The sequence below is a fragment of the Pollicipes pollicipes genome, unplaced genomic scaffold (genome assembly GCF_011947565.3).
Source record: "Pollicipes pollicipes isolate AB1234 unplaced genomic scaffold, Ppol_2.1 Scaffold_4881;HRSCAF=5763_pilon_pilon_pilon, whole genome shotgun sequence".
Classification (NCBI taxonomy): Eukaryota; Metazoa; Arthropoda; class Thecostraca; order Pollicipedomorpha; family Pollicipedidae; genus Pollicipes; species Pollicipes pollicipes.
The window spans coordinates 5853753-5872671 of NW_023596576.1; the positions used below are offsets into that span (position 1 = coordinate 5853753).

The 18919-nt window shown below is 49.3% G+C and overlaps 1 protein-coding gene across 1 annotated transcript in view; it reads left to right on the top strand.

Annotated features, from left to right (window-relative positions):
* LOC119099678 (uncharacterized) overlaps positions 1 to 18919 on the top strand; it is a 34042-nt gene that overhangs the window by 8053 nt on the left and 7070 nt on the right. The window contains exons 5-7 of the mRNA XM_037222743.1: positions 3161 to 3319; positions 7416 to 7563; positions 15400 to 15560. Of these exons, the coding sequence (XP_037078638.1) occupies positions 3161 to 3319; positions 7416 to 7563; positions 15400 to 15560 (468 nt within the window). The remainder of the gene's footprint in view (positions 1 to 3160; positions 3320 to 7415; positions 7564 to 15399; positions 15561 to 18919) is intronic.

The following is an 18919-nucleotide window of genomic DNA, read 5'->3' on the forward strand; positions in this document are numbered from 1 at the left end:
TACAAATAGGTGTCTCTGGTCTGCAAACAGATGAACGGGTGCCGGCCCGCTGCTATTCCGGCGGGCGGTGACCAGCGGACAGCGATGCCACCTGCCCAGTGCAGGTCTTGCGGGTATGCCCCTATCAGCCGCAGAAGGTGATCAGCCGGCGAGCACACCGCTTGCTAGAGACGACGCCCCAGCGAGTCTATGCGTTTGGCCTCAATTGACGACAAGGCCCGGGGCGGGGGACGTTGGGCGTCTGGGTGCACTGTACAACGCCAGCCGGATGCAAGCGTGCTTTTCCGGATGCGCCGGATGCGAGTTTGCTTCGGAAGAGGTCCGTAAGGGTCACGGGGTGGCTGCCGGGCAACAGCTGCAGCCAGCGCGACTGGTGCTGGGCTGAAGAGGCTCCGAAGACCAGCTGCAGCCGTGCTTCTCTTGCACCAACTCGTGTTAGAACTGTCTCCCCAAATGCCGCGACAGAAGCCTCCGCCACCAAGGCAGATGGTGTGTGTGACTCTGCAGCCTAGTGATCCGACTCCGTTGCAAAAGCCAGCCACGTCGTGGTCTTGAGTTTGGTATCACACCTCCCTGAAGCTACAGCCGTGCATATACCACTACACGGCACGCCAGCGACTGTAGCGGATACACCGACGGGATCCCGGCAAGCATTACTCTACCCCCACGAGCCGCCCCCAGCGCACGCGGCCGGGCGAGGGCCAAACCAGGACCGGGACTTGCTGACGACCAGCCTCAGAGGCCTCTGGGCCACGGACTGGGGCGCTGCAAGCTGGGTCGCGGAGCACCAGCGGTCTGCAAGGCACCAGACCACCAGCACCGCGGGTAGACACTCATTAGCTGCTGAGGCTCGTCCCGTGACCGACATCCCTTGTCGGCCTGGATCGCACCGGTCGGCCCAGGGGGCCGCGAGATAGATACTGGTGCTCAGCGCTGTCAATGTGACTTACCGCAGGACGGCGGCGCGACCGTGTAGAGGCCGCGGCCTGGCCGCAGAGCGCGGCCGTAGCGCGGCGTCGCCTGTGGACGTGATGTAGTGCAGCCGCTGGACGCGGCGCTGACCGGGCGGCTGGCCGCCGGGCCTGGAGGGACGCACTCGTGCCGTCATGTCGCATTATTCAGCAGCCGATGGGCGCAGCGTCCGGCGCCAGCTGCGGTGTACCGCGGGCGTTCAATCGAATGGGTAATGAGCTCCTGAGGCCATGCAGCTTGTGTTTTGTCCATATCGGCAGAGTCCGGCGGGAGTTTGCAACGTCGTATGGAAAAGCGAAGGTGTGTGGCCACTTTCTGTTTCAGAATGATGTTTAGATATTCTGTGTCGACATGATAGAGCTTTACCCACACACAGACCTGGAAAAAGTAACGCAAATGCATGAATGTGGTGAGGACTTAATGTAGCGAACATGACAAGTTTCGTGAACGCCATATAACTCAGCTCATAACTCATAGAGCTGACTAAAGCCTGGTGATAATAACTCGGAAAGGTACTGGAAAACGATAGGAGGATAAAACTGTGTCCTGACGAATAATTACAGCCCAACTAAGTATAATAAGTCAATATACAGCATGATCCAGCCTAACATTCAGGGCGCTGGCGCCTAAAGCTAGAAAAGGAAACTTTGCGGCAAGCTAGGCCTCACGTTTGTAGACGAGTGGGACAGGTTTTTCAATTGTAGAGATCTGTACCAGAAGGATGGACTCCATCTTTCTGGGAAGGGCGTACACGTCCTGAGCAGGGCGCACCACGTATCATTCAGGTAAACTAGCTTCTGGGGATGGGAGGGTGAACAAAGAACGCCAGCGTAACAAAAATTCAAAATTGTTTAACAGTGAGCCAAAAAGAAATGTAGGAAAACTGAAGTGCTTCTATGCTAATGCAAGAAGCATCAGAAACGAGTTGGGCTAGCTCCATGCTTATATGCTTGAAGAATGATTAGACCTGGTAACTGCTACTAAATTTTGGATCCCATGAAGAATGGCGATGGTGTAGAATGCCTCTGAATATATTTGGTTATGCCGAAGGGCAACAGATTACAAACTGGAACCTGCTATAAGCTCCGAATAGTTTTCAAGATTTGAAGATAGAAATAGGTGAAGAAATTGACCGAGGTACGAATAATGGAAAATGTGTGGTGCCGGGAGATTTCAACATCCCAGGCTGGGGCGGAGTTTTTGGGCAATTATCAAATGGTCACAAAATATATTTGCTTGTTTTGAAGAAACTTTTCGGCAGGTGGTGTGCGAACTCACAAGGGGAGATGAGGTTTTGGTCTTGTTACGACTAAAGAGGAGAGGTTCGTAGATGCTTTGACAGTAGGTGAAACTACTGGAAAATAGTGACCATAATATTGCAAGGTTTGCATTGCGTCTAGGTTATTCAGGTAAAGATTAGCATACTCTTACTCCCAGTTTTGCTAGGAGGAGATTTGAAGAACTTCTAGCCTTTTTTCCTAGCATCCAGTGGGAGGATATTCTAATTGGTCTCACTGCACATCAGATGTGGAAGGTGTTCAAGGATAGGTTAGAAGAATGACAGAAAGGTTTATTCACTTTAGGAAAATGCGGGAAAATGGGTATAAGAAGCACCCATGGCTGACACAGACCGTGCGCAGTTTGATGACGGCGAAGAAAGAGGCATGTGATAGGCAAAAAGTCAGCTTGGCCAGCCTCTATCCCACATTACCCTGGTGTCAGCCCGGCCAGCCTCAGTCCCACATTACCCTGGTGTCAGCTCGGTCAGCCTCAGTCCCACATTACCCTGGTGTCAGCCCGGTCTGTCTCAGCACCACATTACCCTGGTGTCAGCCCGGCCAGTCTCAGCACCGCATTACCCTGATGTCAGTCCGGCCAGCCTCAGCACCAGATTACCCTGGTGTCAGCCCGGCCAGCCTCAGCACCACATTACCCTGGTGTCGGCCCGGCCAGCCTCAGCACCACATTACCCTGGTGTCAGCCCGGCCAGCCTCAGCACCACATTACCCTGGTGTCAGCCCGGCCAGCCTCAGCACCACATTACCCTGGTGTCGGCCCGGCCAGCCTCAGCACCACATTACCCTGGTGTCAGTCCGGCCGGCCTCAGTCCCACATTCTGTCCGCCTCACACACCGGCCGTCTGCTCGCCTAGGCTGACTGACGACTCGTCCCCGTGCCGTACCGACAGGAGCTGCAGCAGCTGATTGAGGAGGCTAACCAGAGCCTGGAGGAGGCCGGCACACCCTCCCACGAGATCATCGTGGCGGTGGTGCACCGCGAAATGCTGGGTGGCAGCATCGGCATCACGCTGGCCGGCGGCGCCGACTACGAGAACAAGGAGATCTCGGTGAGTGGCCGGTCAGCACGTGACGTCGTGGCGTCGCCCGTCGTATTTGGTGATGTCAGCGGTACTTACAGTGGGATGCGCTTTCCAAAGCCATGCTGGTAACCAGTCTCCAGAGTTGCAAGGATTTCCAAAGGCAAGAATCGGGCCTTCTTTTGGACAACTGTTTTGCAGTGCACCGAAATTAGGTCTGCACTTATGTTTGCCTAAAGTGGGGCTGTAGGGCCGCTTCATACGTAGCCCCCCAATTGCTTGTTCTTGGGTGTTGATGTTTCGTAAAGCTGGGCATAATTTAAGATTTTTTAATGGTATCGGTTTTAGTTGTTTATTCATTCTCATGTATATAGTTATTTATTCATTCTCATGTATACAGTAATGGGGTCGCCGTGAACTTCAAAAAATATTTGCGCTGATACTTGCGTCAACAAATGCATGTTAAGTTTTCCAATGAAAGACATTGCACTGAATCAAAAGCCGTTCTTGCGGTAGTTTCTGGGGGTTTATTTGCTTAAACCGTGCTCAAATGGTTCCCACTCCCCGTAACAGATCCGTTGCTTCCACTTAGAATGTTTTCCCTGTGGAAATGACGTGCTTGATGTGATGATGTGGAATGTGTTGCGAGTGAAGCATGCTGCCTCGTGCATAGTGTCACAAGGCTGTTTTCCCAAATATGTGGTTTGCTTTGCATCGTTGCGTTTGATGATGCAGGGACGGGGGCATTCCGGCGGTCGAAGAGTCGGAATTCTCAAAAATGCACGAACTATCTAGCTGTATTTGACGATATATTGGTGCCCCACCGTAGGCGCACCGAAAAATTATTGTACCCTCCATCTTCAAACTGAACAAGTACACTGCGCCCAGTGGCTCACGTGACGCTTGAGACCGGCGTATCTTTGTAGATCAGCCTTCGGGACATGGGATCTGAACTGAGTGGTTACCTGGCACTCAAGGTCTCCACCCACGTCTTTGAATCGGCGTTTTTCAGCATTTTCCCCTGTCCATTGCCATACACCTGGCCAGCTTTCACACCTAGGTCATTTCACTCAGCGAGTGTAGAGATGTGACTCATGGTTTACCTTCCTGCCATTTTTATGAGCAGTGTAGATCACACTTGTCCAGGGTGTCGACGCAGCTGAGAGGAAATCACGTTTCCGCCATTTCTCCGTGGCGGGCGGTGGGCAGAGGATGACGCCGTCCGGGAAACTGAAGCCAATCGATGAGCTTTTCGCCTTTTTGACATTAGAATCGGACCTCTGCGCTGACTCCACATCACGGGTCAGCCAGTCTGTTTTGATGAACGATACCAAAGTGAAATCTAGCCCCAGCTCGGGCCGTTGCTAGGGTTTACTACGAGGGTTGGGGTTGGGGTGGCAGGGTATGGGGCTTCAGGCAGGACTGACGACGGGGGGGGGGGGCGCTTGGGCTTTGTTTTTGGAGCTCGAGTCTCGGGCCTTTCTGCAGTTTCCACATCAAACAGATCGCTAAGGCCACAAACGGTAACAGATACATGCAGTTCCAAACGTTCCAGTGGTCTATCAATGTGTGTGTGTTGCCTGGCGCCGAAAACAGCTGATCAGCTGCGTATCGCACATATCTGCTCTATTATCCGCTGACCTTGTCACTAAATTGCTGCTGCTGAACGAGACAGGCTCATTAGGGTGCTATGTCAGCTGCAGAACATGGTGAGGCGGCGATAATTTGGTGTGAAATAACGTGCTATTGAGTGACATGTTATTAAATTGCTAATAATGTTTCTTCGCAATATTCAAAATTCGGTCAGCCCGAGCTAGAACCTGCCAATACATTATATCACGCTATAGTCATTGTTGACGTCTGGTGGTAAAAATAAGAACTTACCTTATTTTCAGTTAAATGAGGTATTTTGTGATTTTATTAGATCAGTTTGACAAGACAGATTCATTAGTGGCAAACTTGTTTCTTAAAAACAGACAGAGATTGAGAAAATACGTCAACGAAAATGCAGTGTACAGTATTTCAGCAGACACGGAGCAGTACATAAAAACATACCACAGCCTCAAACATTGAACCTGATGCACATTTTATCACTTCACTTGATTAAATCATTTAGTAACGTCACTCTCAACATCTCCACAATCATAATGTCATGCATCACGAGCGATCGCAAGTTCATGAAGCGTTAAGATGATTAGCCCCAATACCTCAAACGTAAGGCCGGTGCATCGGAACCGCTACGACAGAAACGTTATGTTGGAAAAGAGCGAATACGCTCTTGAATTGGGCCGCTCATCCCGTGAGCATGTGCTTTCCTCTGCACTATTAATCAACCGAAAAGGCGAAAGCCGGCTGTCGTTACTACGCTGGCATCAAGGTACCGTGCATCAGACCTGCGCATGTAATCCATGTCGTTCCGCTCCGCCGATCACGGGACCTGACGCCTCTGTCACCGCTCAGCTCTAGCACCGCTCTCTCCGCGACCTGGGTATGGACGGGGAATCATTTCATCTCAATGGAGGGTTAGTTAATGCCTCTGAGCTCCTGTTCACTCAGATGTTTGTCAGTAGTGGCTCTATCCCCAGCTCTGCGTCCCATTTGATTAGCTGGCCTGAAAACTACAAACTAATGGCCCATATTCTAAAATATAGTCTAAAATACAAACCTATGGTCGCGAGATTTTAAGTTCACGGTTGGCAGAGTAAAGGAACAAACGTCTTTCTGAGGCTCAAGGCGACATTATTCGATACGCTTTACTGCCTGGGTGCTGGTCTCTGCATCGTCGTCGCGCATCGTCGCCAAAAGCTCAGCCTCGGTATGAAACCAGTATGCATTCCTCTCCACGACGGGCTGTATTATCTCCTGCATGTGGTCTGGGAGGGAACTGAGAAGATTCGGAGAATGCGTCGTCGTCATCATGAGGATTTACGACAGTGGTATGTAGTGGTTGACCAGATACTTCGCCATATCCTGAACCTGAGTGTTTGTAATTTTCATTGACATGTATGTCCGCAGTAAACGGGCACCGAGCGTGAGCCACAGCATTGGTATAACATAGGAACATGCGGCTCGCCGCGTCGAAAGCAACCGTCCTGTTTTGGACGCTGGCAGCCAGATCATAGAGGAGCTGCTGATCGTAGCCGACGTCAGCAGGCGCAGCTGCCATTGTCTCGGCGACGGTGGTACTGATCGACTGAACTGGACGATCGGCAGCTAATGCACTGCTCCTGCAGCTACTTTGCCGCGCGGCCATACAAATGACTTTGATCCGGTTGTCGGACCAGCGAGCTTCTGGAAAATTTGCCGCAGATCAAGCTCATTTGCATGCAGCTGGTTAATGAATCAGTGAACAGGTCTCTTGTAAACCGGCTGAAATATCTGGTAGATGCCGCCAGAGCTTCCTATGTTTATCGCGGTGCTGTCACACCCAAGAACAGTCTCCGTTATACTCACAGTGTATAGCCTGGAGTTCACTGAACTGGTTTCTGGCCTACCTAGACTGCAGGGTGAAGTGTGCGATGCGTTTTTCACCGGGCTCGGCTATCACAGTGACGTGCTCTTATTGGCGCACATCTGCTGCGCTGACATAGGGGAGACCCCCCCCTCTCCCCTTCCCCCCTCTCCCCCCCCCCCCGACCGCCGTGGTGCAGTCCAGCTCATGTCGCTCCGACGACTGGCTCTGGTCGTCTGAGATACTTCCGATCGAACCTGGTGCCGGGCTCGTCACATTTGGTTGGCGTACACTTCTTTTATAGGCTGTGGGTATGAAAAGAAAACGGAGATGAATTACTTACTGAGACTGCTAGAAAATAACACTGCTTACAAGGTACGCTGCTAACAATTGCCACATAACTGATCACCGTAGTTTTTTCTCGTGGCACCACATATCCACTGGTCGAACACATGGGGATATATTCGATAAAGTGGAATTTTATTCAATATTGGCGGGGTGGGATAACTAGTCTCGCCCCTGAAAGGGCAGGGGGGGGGGGGTGTTGTGCTGGGCATGAAACACCAACGTCCCCCTCCCCCCCCCCCTCTTGGCCACGCCTCTGGTCCCAGCTCACTCGGGTGGTTAGTGGGCTACACAGAACCTGCGATCCACCGAGCGGCGCCTGTGTTTCAGGTCAACAAGGTGATCACGGGCTCCGTGGCTGACCGAGACGGTCGGATCAAGAAGGGGGACCGCGTCATCTCCATCAACGGCCGCTCCATGAAGGGCACCACCCACCGTGAGGCGCTCAACACGCTCAAGGTATGCCCGCAACCGGAGCGTGCGGCATTCGATGCTACTATGCTACGGGCGTGCACGGCATGCACAGTTCCTGATAGGATGTTCCGGGTGCGCACGGCATACGCGGTTCCTGAAAGGATAAACGCAGCACCTGCCTTAGCTCCTGCACTAGCACAGTCCAGGGACCGCCTTTACGTTCTCTCCGTTGCGGGACGCTTGGGGCGCTTCTGTCGGAGCCTCAGTAGCCTGGTTGAGGCGGGGGCGGGGGGGGGGGGGGGCAGACCGATAGAGTAGTGGTTAAACTGTGCTCCTGGGTAACGTGGGGTACGGGGTTCGATTTCTCGCGGTACCCGCTCTTCCCGTCAGGGTAAGACGCAGGTGACGCCATATAGCCTCAGCAACGGGGTGCGTCGTAAAGCCCCAAAACACACAAAGCATGGTCACTGATGTACGAGCAGCTATCGAAAGCTTACCTTTACTCCTGAAGCTCTTTTGAATTATTTCTTCGCTGGACGTGATGTGGCTCTCAATTATGAGCCCTGAGCATGTGAAATGTCAGAAACAGCGGCAACAGATGTGACTTCTTTGTTTTACATTTAACGTTTGTCTCATTCGTAAAACGTGCTGCCAATTTGCTTTCAGGGCTTGGACGGTTTACCGTAATATTTGTTTCGTGAACCTTAAAAAATACGTCATTTCGAATCTGTTATAGGGCAGCAAATGGGTGAACGGAACTCGGCTTACGAATTCGAGATAAAACAAGCATTCTAAAACAAACGTTTTTGACCGCGGAAAAGGAATCGCTAACACTAGCTGACAAGTTGTATCATACAGAATGCATTGTGTATCTTGAAGAAGGCATTTTCAAGCCATTGCATAGCACTTCATGTGCTTAGCACATCGCCGAATTGCAACATTCGACAACGGAAGGTTAGCGAAATGGCATGACTCATGTTGATTTCCCTATTGATGTGCGGGAGCTCTGATTTTGCAGCGAGGCAGAACTTCTGTATGCCTTTCACAGTTTTTGGTCGAGCCATTTTAGAAGCTACGGAGCCTCTCATATGCCCGAAGAGCAAACGTGGTTCAAATCAAAACATGCCGCCACGGCCTTGCAAGAGTAACTGGAGGTCATATGAAACCGTGCCGTAATCTGTCGCGATCTTATCCTGGGCAACGGTACACTTTGAAATCTGCATGAAAAATTACAACGCTGATTTGCTGAGGAGCTGGCCGTCAACGCGTGACAAACGTCTTGGACACACGAGCACATCAGACAAGGACGATATTCCTAGCAATCATTCCATTCTTTTTATCGCAGCATTTTTGAGAAACATCCTTCTTGTTTTTTTAAAATGTCCCGCGAATGCGTGAAATACATGTGCACCCATTGTAAAACGTACGGCCCTTTGCGACATCGTTTTGGTTGTAAGCTGGAAGGAACATAAGGGCACACACATCATCTTTTGAGCATCGCTGCATCCGGGCATTGGGCACGTTTTCTCCGGGTTTGTCATCCGTTTTCTTATGCTGTTAGTCATAGAATGTACTCCTAATGCAGCCATTTAAAATGAAGTTTAGAACAGGGTGACTTTACGAATAGGTAGCGAACTGAACGCGCCCAGCACTCGTTTGTTATAAGAACACTACGCTTTACATCTTTAGGAACACACGTCATAGCCGCCTGGCGGCGGTTAAAAGAGGGTATAATTGGTGGCCTTTCAGCGCTAAAATAACTTCATGCGCGTTTCAGAACTCTTTATCTAATGACGATGCTATCATCTTAAAGGAATGATCATAGATGTGTGAAAGCCGCTGGCGGCTCCACGAAATGTCTCATTTCCATTCATTACGTATAACACACCTGCCATCTAGCGGCTAGCAACGGATACTGTACTTGGAGGCAAGAGCAGCGCCAACAGATCGCTGTGTGGTAGACCGCCACACTTAATGTATGTTCCCTTACCCCCTAAATCTCTGCCGCCCACTAAAATGCATGCATGGTATAAATTTGAAGACAACATGGCATTTTGATATCTAAGCCACAAGAAAACAGGTACTAGGTAGGCGAGAACCAGAAGAAGTCGACCGCGGAGAATCAGGACTGCATCTTTTCCTCTTCAAAATGCTTCCAAATTATATATTTTCCGTTAATAGCGATGCATTCAAGAACAGTCCGCTGCGAAGGTCGATTTACTCCGGTAACACCAATGGTTCGGTGAATAGGCGAGATGTAGTGAGCAGCTTGCTCTTACGTCCTGACTGTGAGTCGATTGGAGCAAGCTTACATCGTCTTCTTCATCCCAGGTTGTATTGGAACATGGAGTGGGATATAGCTCTCCGCCTAATGTACTTTCTCACGTTATAAATTTCATGGTTTTTGCTGGCAACGACGTATTTATCTAATCTGACGGCGGCGGGAGAGCCGGAACACAGTGTAGCTCAGTTCTCCCTCTAGTGTTTCACTCTTGCGTATGTCTCTGATCAATGACCATGTGTGTTGATGTGTTTCGTTTGGGGTTCTGCCCCTCCCTCCTTCGCCCACCCACCTCCACCCCAGTCACAGAGGCATGACAATTTTTTTGAGGTAACCAAGGACACTCTAAAACACACTGGGACGTCGGTGGAGAGCACACGTACTGTCATCATGAGCAATCATGAAATCCACCTTTCTGTACCCGCACTGGAAAAGGCCGGAAAGTTCGGCGTGCGCATCATAACGATAAGGGGTTGCTATTGTTGTAAATTTGATATTAATATTTTCATGTCATTAATTTTTAATTACCTTTTGTATTTTTTGCCCGACGACCTAAATCCCCTCCCCCATTTTTGTTCTCAACGGATTTAGCCCACATTGTTTGGCGATAGGTAATTTATGTTGCAAATTTGTTTATCATTTAAAAGATTGGCTTTAATTTAAGCTTCACGGCAGTCATGTCGGAACGGATCCAGATGATTCGGATGCAGCGTGCTGTAGATATGTGCATCTTCTGATCTAACTGTAGAGCCGGCTCTCTAAATGTCGTCTAAGGGCGCCGAAGGCACACTTTTATGGCGGCCACGGGCGGCAACACGTATTTTTGGTTGTGGGGACGGAGACAGGAATGGCCATTAAGAACTTCTGTCATTCTCGTCCTCCGGAGCTTTTCAGTCTATGCTCTCAAACCCTTGGGTCTTATGGTCCTAGGTAGCTGTGTCAAGTGTATTGCATCGTCTGTCCGCTTGGGTTTTACATGCCATCTGGCGGCGAGAGCAAACACGACTTTATCTTTAGAGGTTAGGCAGTATTGTAGTGTTGGTATGCGCACTGGTCTATATGGCAAGCATATATTTCGTTTCTATGGAGCGGTAAGCATCCGGCTACATTAATGGATCCTGTTAAGAAGTTTGGGTCAAAGCCATTTGGCCATATCACATAATTAGTTCAATTTTACTTATGTCCATGGATCTAAGTCGCAGAACCTCTTATGCGAAATGCTGCTCTATTTAAGGTACTATTTCTGCATGAATCACGGGCGGTGGGGAAACTTTCCTTTTAAATTGGGCCTCGTACCACACTTTTCGTAACAACTTTGTGATAACATGGACAGCTGTAATGAGCAACATAACCACAATCAGCAATACTCAATAGCACACAATCGTGTTCAACAACTTAAAATGTGTAATTCACATTTACCAGTAAATGAGGGGTTGAGGCTAAAACCAAACTGCTTTAATTGAACACATGGAAATGTGCCATAAACACAACAGTGGGAATGGGTTTGTTGAAGCAATGACTTAAAAATGTGTCCACGTGCTATAAATAGGATGGCCACATGCATACTTATTGTTAAATTATCGTTTTGCTGCTTGAGGTGTGCGTAAGTTTCCATCCAATGCATGTATGTTATATCAAGTAAGCCACTTTAATTTCATGGTGGCTGGTTCTTCATGACCATAACAAAGTGATAACGTACCATCCATAAAAATAGTTTGAATTAAATGCGTAAGATTGGGCGTTATTCATTGGATATCGTTATATGCTGTACACAGCAGTGTACCTGAAATGCTTGCGTTTCGAAAGTCTGAGGTTATCTTGAATTGTTAAATCCCGACAATAGAAAACATGCAGCTATATATATATATATATGTATATATATATATATATATATATATATATATATATATATATATATATATATATATATATATATATATGGCCGCACGATTCCAAACGAACCTCAATCTTTCTTATAATATTGTACTGATGAACCTAAGGCTGCCAAAAACGATAACACCGTTCCAATACATGGCATGTATTTATTCGAGTTTGGCTAGGCATGATTGTTTTTTATGTCGCGGATGATATATTTTGACACAACAGGAGTGCAAAAGCAACTTACACGTAGCGCCTTTCTTCCAGCCCGTTGGCCGCAATGCGTAAAGGCACGCAAAAAGAACTGATCTTGCCGCGCAGACACCAGTCACCGTGGTGGAATCGCAGTTTCGGTAGAGCGCAGAAATTATGCTGACCACATTCGTGACGTGGCGAAACGCGTAGCGGTGGGTTCGCTTTCCAGAATAAACGTTCATATATGACTCGCCAATGAGAATCATTTAGCCGTTAGCTAGATAGTGTCAGCCTTACTACAGTGCAACCGACAGGGTAATGTACCAACGGAAAATTAACCTGTTCGAGATGTATGACAATGATGGAATGGTGGGTTAAGAGTGCTAGCAATAAACTATGTTCAGCACGGAATAAGGTTAAAAAGATACCTCCCGGAAAGCTTTCGGTTTTTTGCATGGTCTCTCATTTTTTTAAACTAAGCTGGACCAGTAATCCACACTATCGATGCCGTGCCAATATAAAAATTGCTATTCAATCTTGTTGTCTTACAAGATCTTACAACCAAGAATTGGTGGCGTCAATATCCTATTTAGTAGCGGGGAAAGTGCTTATAAAGGGCTTACAAAATGCTAAGGTGCTTGCATTTGACGGCCAAAAAGTCGAATTAGAAAATGGCTTACCACATCGCATAAAGTTACCCCTCAGTTGAGAACATAATGTGTAGGTTGTGGCTTCAAGTTACTCAGCTGCACATTCATGGCGACAGCACTGCGAGCAAGGATCAAAGAAGATCGTCGTTGTGTGATGGTCAACTTTTTAATACATTTTTTGTAATATCCCAGCCCAAAATATTGGTAGGGGCAAACCAACATGGGGCAACTCAACAGTGGGGGCCAGGGCACTTGGAAAATAATTCAAATCGTCACCTGTGATTACAATGCCACTACACACCCGCCACAAAATCTAGGCAGTGAACAAAAAGCTGTTTGACCCCCTCAAGACTTTTCAATTTGGCTATGATATCACGGATGCTCTCCAAACCAGGTAAAACTGTCAGTGCATCACATGGAGCAGCAGATGAGCCAGGCGTGAACGAACGCAACACAACCACAGAACGTCTACCGAACCGGGTCGGTGGGTGGTCGACCGAAATCTCTTCAGGGATGAGGTTTTTTTTTGCCTTCACACATCACCCACGCAACGATCGTCCTGCGGTGCATGTCCTAGATATATGCGAAATATACTACACATAAGCCGACTTGGTACCGTCTGAACCCTCTCCTGTTACGTCTTCTTTAGTTAGCCATGCGCAAAATATTGCTGAAAACGGGAGTAGATCATTGCAGCATAGACAGCCGGATAGTCGTATCAACTTGGCATATAAGTTTCTGCCTTCCCATGTATATTGCTTGGCACTGTGCTTGCTTTTGCTTTTGTTCTTTGTGTTTCATATATCTCTCTAAAAATGTATAAGCATTTATATATTGTTGTCTGTACATCACAGCCAATTAGGCGTTTATTACCGTCTTGGTCGTTTATTCGAGGCTTCGTGTGGTGGTTTTTATCGTTGTTTTTCGTATGTCGATGCAGAATAATATAAAAAATCATCCATTTGTCAATGTTTCAGTCCATTCCATGATCGTCGTCTGGACGGACTCTGTAAATATGCAGTCATGCACAGTGCATATAAGAAGTTTAGTTTTCATCAAGGCAACTCAATACCAGGCAACGCGCTCAGGACCATTTAACACAGGGCGACGGGTGCCAAGCGCCGCAGTGGAATAACAAAAAATGGAACCAAAGATACTCTTCAGTAATGCAATGAGCTATGGAGTTGGAGTGCAACATGAACCTTTCCAATGATATCAAATTTGTATGAAACGGTATTTTTCTTTTTAGCTCTCAAAAGCTGGCGGCAATGGTTACGTATGAGACTAGTCGAGCTGGCGGCAATGTGAGGAATTTTTTTTCTGCACTTGACCTGGTGCAAATACAAAATGGCTCACGTTTTCATAGCAACGGTGCATGAGGCCTTACGAATAATAAACAATAGCTTTGTTGGTGAGCACCATCTTGGTTTTGTGCATTTCAGTTTCACGGATTGACAAATGCGCTGATGGAAAATTTCAACGTGACGTGCGTGAGATCCCTTTGACAGATTTTTCTTTGTCGTGGCATCATCCATTGTGCCTCAAAATGTTTGGAATGCTTCGAAAGTTAATACTTGAATCGATGTTTTGGTGTGGCTACTTTCTCTGAGTTTTAATTCTTTAAACGCCTGCAATGCCGATCGAATCTTCCACACGCCAGAACAAACCGTCAATATGTGTGTGTGTGTGTGTGTGTGTGTGTGTGTGTGTGTGTGTGTGTGTGTGTGTGTGTGTGTGTGTATGTGTGTCTTTCTTTCTTCTCTCTCCTCTCTCTCTCTCTCTCTCTCTCTCTCTCTCTCTCTCTCTCTCTCTCTCTCTCTCTCTCTCTCTCTCTCTCTCTCTCTCTCTCTCTCTCTCTCTCACTCTCTCTCTCCTTATCATTTGGGCATGGGTCATGGGCATCTGCGGGACATATGACACAGCGGAATTCGGTAAATTGTTATTTTTAGCTGAGATATCTCATCGCCACCTCTGGGGTGAGACCATGCCTTTCCTAGATTTATTTGTGCAGAAGCCGATTAGTTGCAGGCCCGCCTGCCGTTCATTCTCAACTAAACAAAATCGTAAGGGCCGAGGAAATCAGCCCCGTCGGCTGCCACGTCAGTCTCTATGGGAATTAAATTATTAGGTGACAAACTGAATTGACGTTCCTGCAGCTCCAAACGAGAAGAAGTAATGGAAAGGGTGCTCTTGCTCCCCGCGACTGACTGTCCCAGACGATCTTTTGACGACATGCTGCAACACGTTCTGAATCGTGGCCGATCCTAAGTCCAAACCTCACGTCTGGACCTGGCGATTTATTTCTGAGACATGTGCACATGTTTACCTGGATCGAACATTGCTGGAGACTGGGAACATCGCAGCATTCCAGACTGTCCCGAGAGTAAACCCAGGCTCAGCTCTGTCTTCCGAGAGTCTTCCCGGGCTTAGTACCCGTGATTGATTTGAACCCTCCAGAGGACTCTGGTTCACATGGCTGCTTCTAGCCATTTCTCGGTTCTGGGGTGTGTGGTCGGCGCCTTCATCACGGTTTCCCATAGCCTGTAGTGAATTACCTTGACCTGGTATTTTCATAGGACCTTGACCAGACGCCCCGACCGCCTTTCCCGTGTCAGCTGCGAGCTGCCGTCACATCCTGCAGCCAGCTTTCTATTTGCTCTGGACTAATGTTGCCCGATCGTCGACTTGTGCCGTGATTTCCATGGGCATCCTTCAATTACCTTTCACTCATCATCTCTACGGTTTTCATGCTCGCACAGCCCACCCACTACCCCGCACCCACTACCCCTGTCCCACCAGCCTGCACTCCGCCTTGCGTTATCTCCCCGCCCCACCCTGCGACTTCCTCCCGTCCTGCGGAGGCGGCGGCGGCAGCGGCGGCGGCGGCGGCCTTGAGGCCTCGGCGCATTCCGTCTGCGGCCGTACCGGCCTGTTGCGCTGCACGCGGCGGGCCGCGGCAGAACTGTGCCCGTCCATCCGCCGGCGGACATGGAGTGCTTCTTCTGCCGCCGCCGGCTGCTCAGCCCCTCCTGGAGCGCGCCCGTCTACTATTCAGAGGTAGGCCGAGGCGGCCGTCGCTCGACTCGACTCGAGCTTCGCGGGTGAACGGAGGACGTGGTCCGCGAGGTCGGCCCGGAGAAGGGCTTAATCGAGGTATTTCGCTATCCGATTGCTCAGGTGTTCTCAGTCGGCGAGGTCGGCTGTGTGCTTGCATGGTCGCCCGGCCCCTTCTGCCATGAGGTGATTCACTGAGCGCTGGGGTCAGGTGTCACCTTCCCTTGACCTGCTTTTTAAGGTTTATCTTCAAATGCCGGCCGTTGTGAATCGTAGTGAGGCTGGCTATATAGTTGGCGGTAGGACCAAGATGAGTGTGGTGGCTTGGGCACGCCAGGGTGCGAATCAGAAGCCTAGCTCCGCAAAATGAGTTGGGCCTGACCACTGAAAAATGACTCAACCTATCTTTTAAATACAACAAATGTGTCTCTATCCGCACATGGCATACTTTCATCTCAAAACTAGGGGTGGGGGGTGTGGAACCAAAGCTTTTTTAACGAGAGGGTCTGAAGCTCTGAAAAGGTAACTACAACCTTGGTGCGAAGGTAAGCTATTTAGTTGGGGTTAAGATGCCTGCTGAACTTTGCGAGTGCTTTTACATGTTTTAATGACCTTCAGCAGCACAGCGTACAACAGATATCATCAGCAGGTCGTCATCCTCCCAGCTGCCCGGCAGGATCCCGATGCTACACACCCAACCCTTGTTGCAGCTCGTGCTAGCATGGCACACAGACCTGAGCTCGCTGATAGCTCGTGGTCGGATACAACGGGAAAGCCCAGAGCCCACAGGTCACACGGTCACACAGTCGGCCCCTCGTCTGAAGCGGGCCGCGGCGCCGGCCGGGCGCGGTGCTCCGGCGCCCTCGGAGAGCGTGCACCGCCCGCCTGCCCGCCCCTATGTCGTGAGGTCGGCCCATGCGCCGCTGGCCCCGTGCCAGCGGCGGCGCCGTCACGTGACCGTCGCCGCCGCCTGGCCCTGGCGTCACGTGACCGGTGCCGTCGCCCCCTCGACTGTTCACCGGAGCCGGGTGGGCCGCCGGGGCGCCACCACTGTGACGTGATGCACCCACACGGACGGGAACGCTCCACGCTGCTGGCTACATTCCTTAGCATCTTACTTCCTTTGTTTCGGACGCCTTCTGTCGCCCATTCTTAAAGCCGTGCTGCATGTCTCGCAGCTGTGCCACCGGGCTGCTTTGGCGATGAATAGGAGCTGACAGTATCATAAGCAGTAGTTTGGCATCCTTGTCGCACCAAACCGCCGATATCGCATGCAGTATTTTGGCATCCTTGTCGCACCAAACTGCCGATATCCTACGCAGTATTTAGTTAAGCATCCTTGTCGCATCAAACTGCCGATATCCTACGCAGTATTTAGTTAAGCATCCTTGTCGCACCAAACTGCCGATATCCTACGCAGTATTTAGTTAAGCATCCTTGTCGCATCAAACTGCCGATATCCTACGCAGTATTTAGTTAAGCATCCTTGTCGCACCAAACTGCCGATATCCTACGCAGTATTTAGTTAAGCATCCTTGTCGCATCAAACCGCCGATGGGTATTGCCTGTCAAGACAGCCCACGGTCAGCACATACAAACGGCACCTTTAAAAGATACTCAGAATACCATGCACATGTCTTTCGCGACGGAAACACGTCGATAAGCTCGAATGCTTGGTAAATACAGCACTTCGGCTTCCCTCGTGAGTTGCACAAGGCCGACTTCCAATCAGTAACATGTTCACTACCTTAGACATGTCATAAATTCAAAACAATGGCCTCTGTCCGATAACGTCAACCGTATTTTAGGATTTGTGTTTGTTTAACGAACACTTTGAGTTATATCGAAGTTCAGTCGCTTTTCCTCATGCGTTACTTCCCAAAGAGATTAAACACGACAGTCAACGGGGCGCATTTCGACGGCCCCTACATTGTCGCTGATGTTAAGTAGACGGCAGCTGAATGCGTAACAAATCAGTGTCCACGCAAATTAGGCTGGGAAAACATGTTCTCACCGCAAAGGTGAGATATGATACCGAACGTCACATCTCACCAAATTACATCATGTCGCATATCAAACGTTTCCCCCTGGAATGCTGATTCGAAAACGATGCCTTTATTCTCATTTTGCCATCTCTCATTTCGTAGTTTCTTCGTTTTTCGTAGGAATGTAGAATCAGTTTTCATGGAATGCGTCATCTCGTGCAGAGATAAATATGGAGGTCAACGGGGCTGATGTCATCGGTCCCTACACTTCCGCTGAGTTCAAGATAAACGGCAGTGGCACATGCAAACAAGGCTGAGGAAACATGATCTCGCCCTTGAAGTGACAGTTGGATATCTCACCCAACATTACATCTCACTGAATGCTTTTGTGTCCCTCACCAGACGACCTCCATGACGAGCTGATTCAGAAAAGGGTTCAAATGCCAAACATTGCCAAAATTGACCGCGGAGAACCCCACGCTCCTAGCCTAAGGGGCCGGTCGGTGAAGGTTTTCGTGCCGGTCATTCCTCTGTCCTCGAGAAAGGAGCGAATGGAAAGAAAGCCCGATTTTCACATCAGGTTGCCATAGGTAGTCATTTGATGTGCAAGACGACGACATTTCGTGAGGGGTGGTTTTGGGTGAGACATCTCACCGTCACATTTGGTATCACCGGCCTAAGCCCAATGTACAGGGGAATTGATGTGTTGCGTGTACAGCTGCCGTTTGTTTTAAAATCAGCGAAATCGCAGCAGCCGACGAAACTTGGCCGTTGACAAAACTCCCCACTTATATGGGCTGAGCATGGGCTTAGTGTAGGCTTTCTTGACAGGCATCAATAGGCAGATCTGTCTGCATTTTGTCCGGGGATATGCACTGCTGGCTTATACCTTTTTCAATGAAAAAGGATTACACAAAGAATATCTGTATGTTGCTTAGTGAATTTAATGTGTTTCGAACGTCAATCAAGTGCTTAAACCAGTAACTATGTCGTTTACGTTATGGATGGCGACTTTCCCTGTCTACGTGGAGTTCAGGGATCCCCGGTCGATCATGTGTTTTTCGGGCCGCGATACTGGCTGATTGTATAATGCACAAGCCAACTAGACAGATTTGTGACGGCAGGCACCATGTGTTCACCAACTGTTTCGTGTCGCCAACAGTCATCGTGTCAAGTTCAGTGCGAAATTTAAGTGTGCTGATAGTAGGCATGTAAGCAGATTTGTCCTTCCAAAATCTTGCGAATTTGGACCAGCTGGTGTCAACGGCTTGTTTCGTAGCGCGGGGAGGGGGTCGCACCTCCCCCCCCCCGGTTACGTCTCTAGCGGATGGCACACGGCGTAGGCGAGGAATTGGGAAAGAGGTACACAAATGTCTA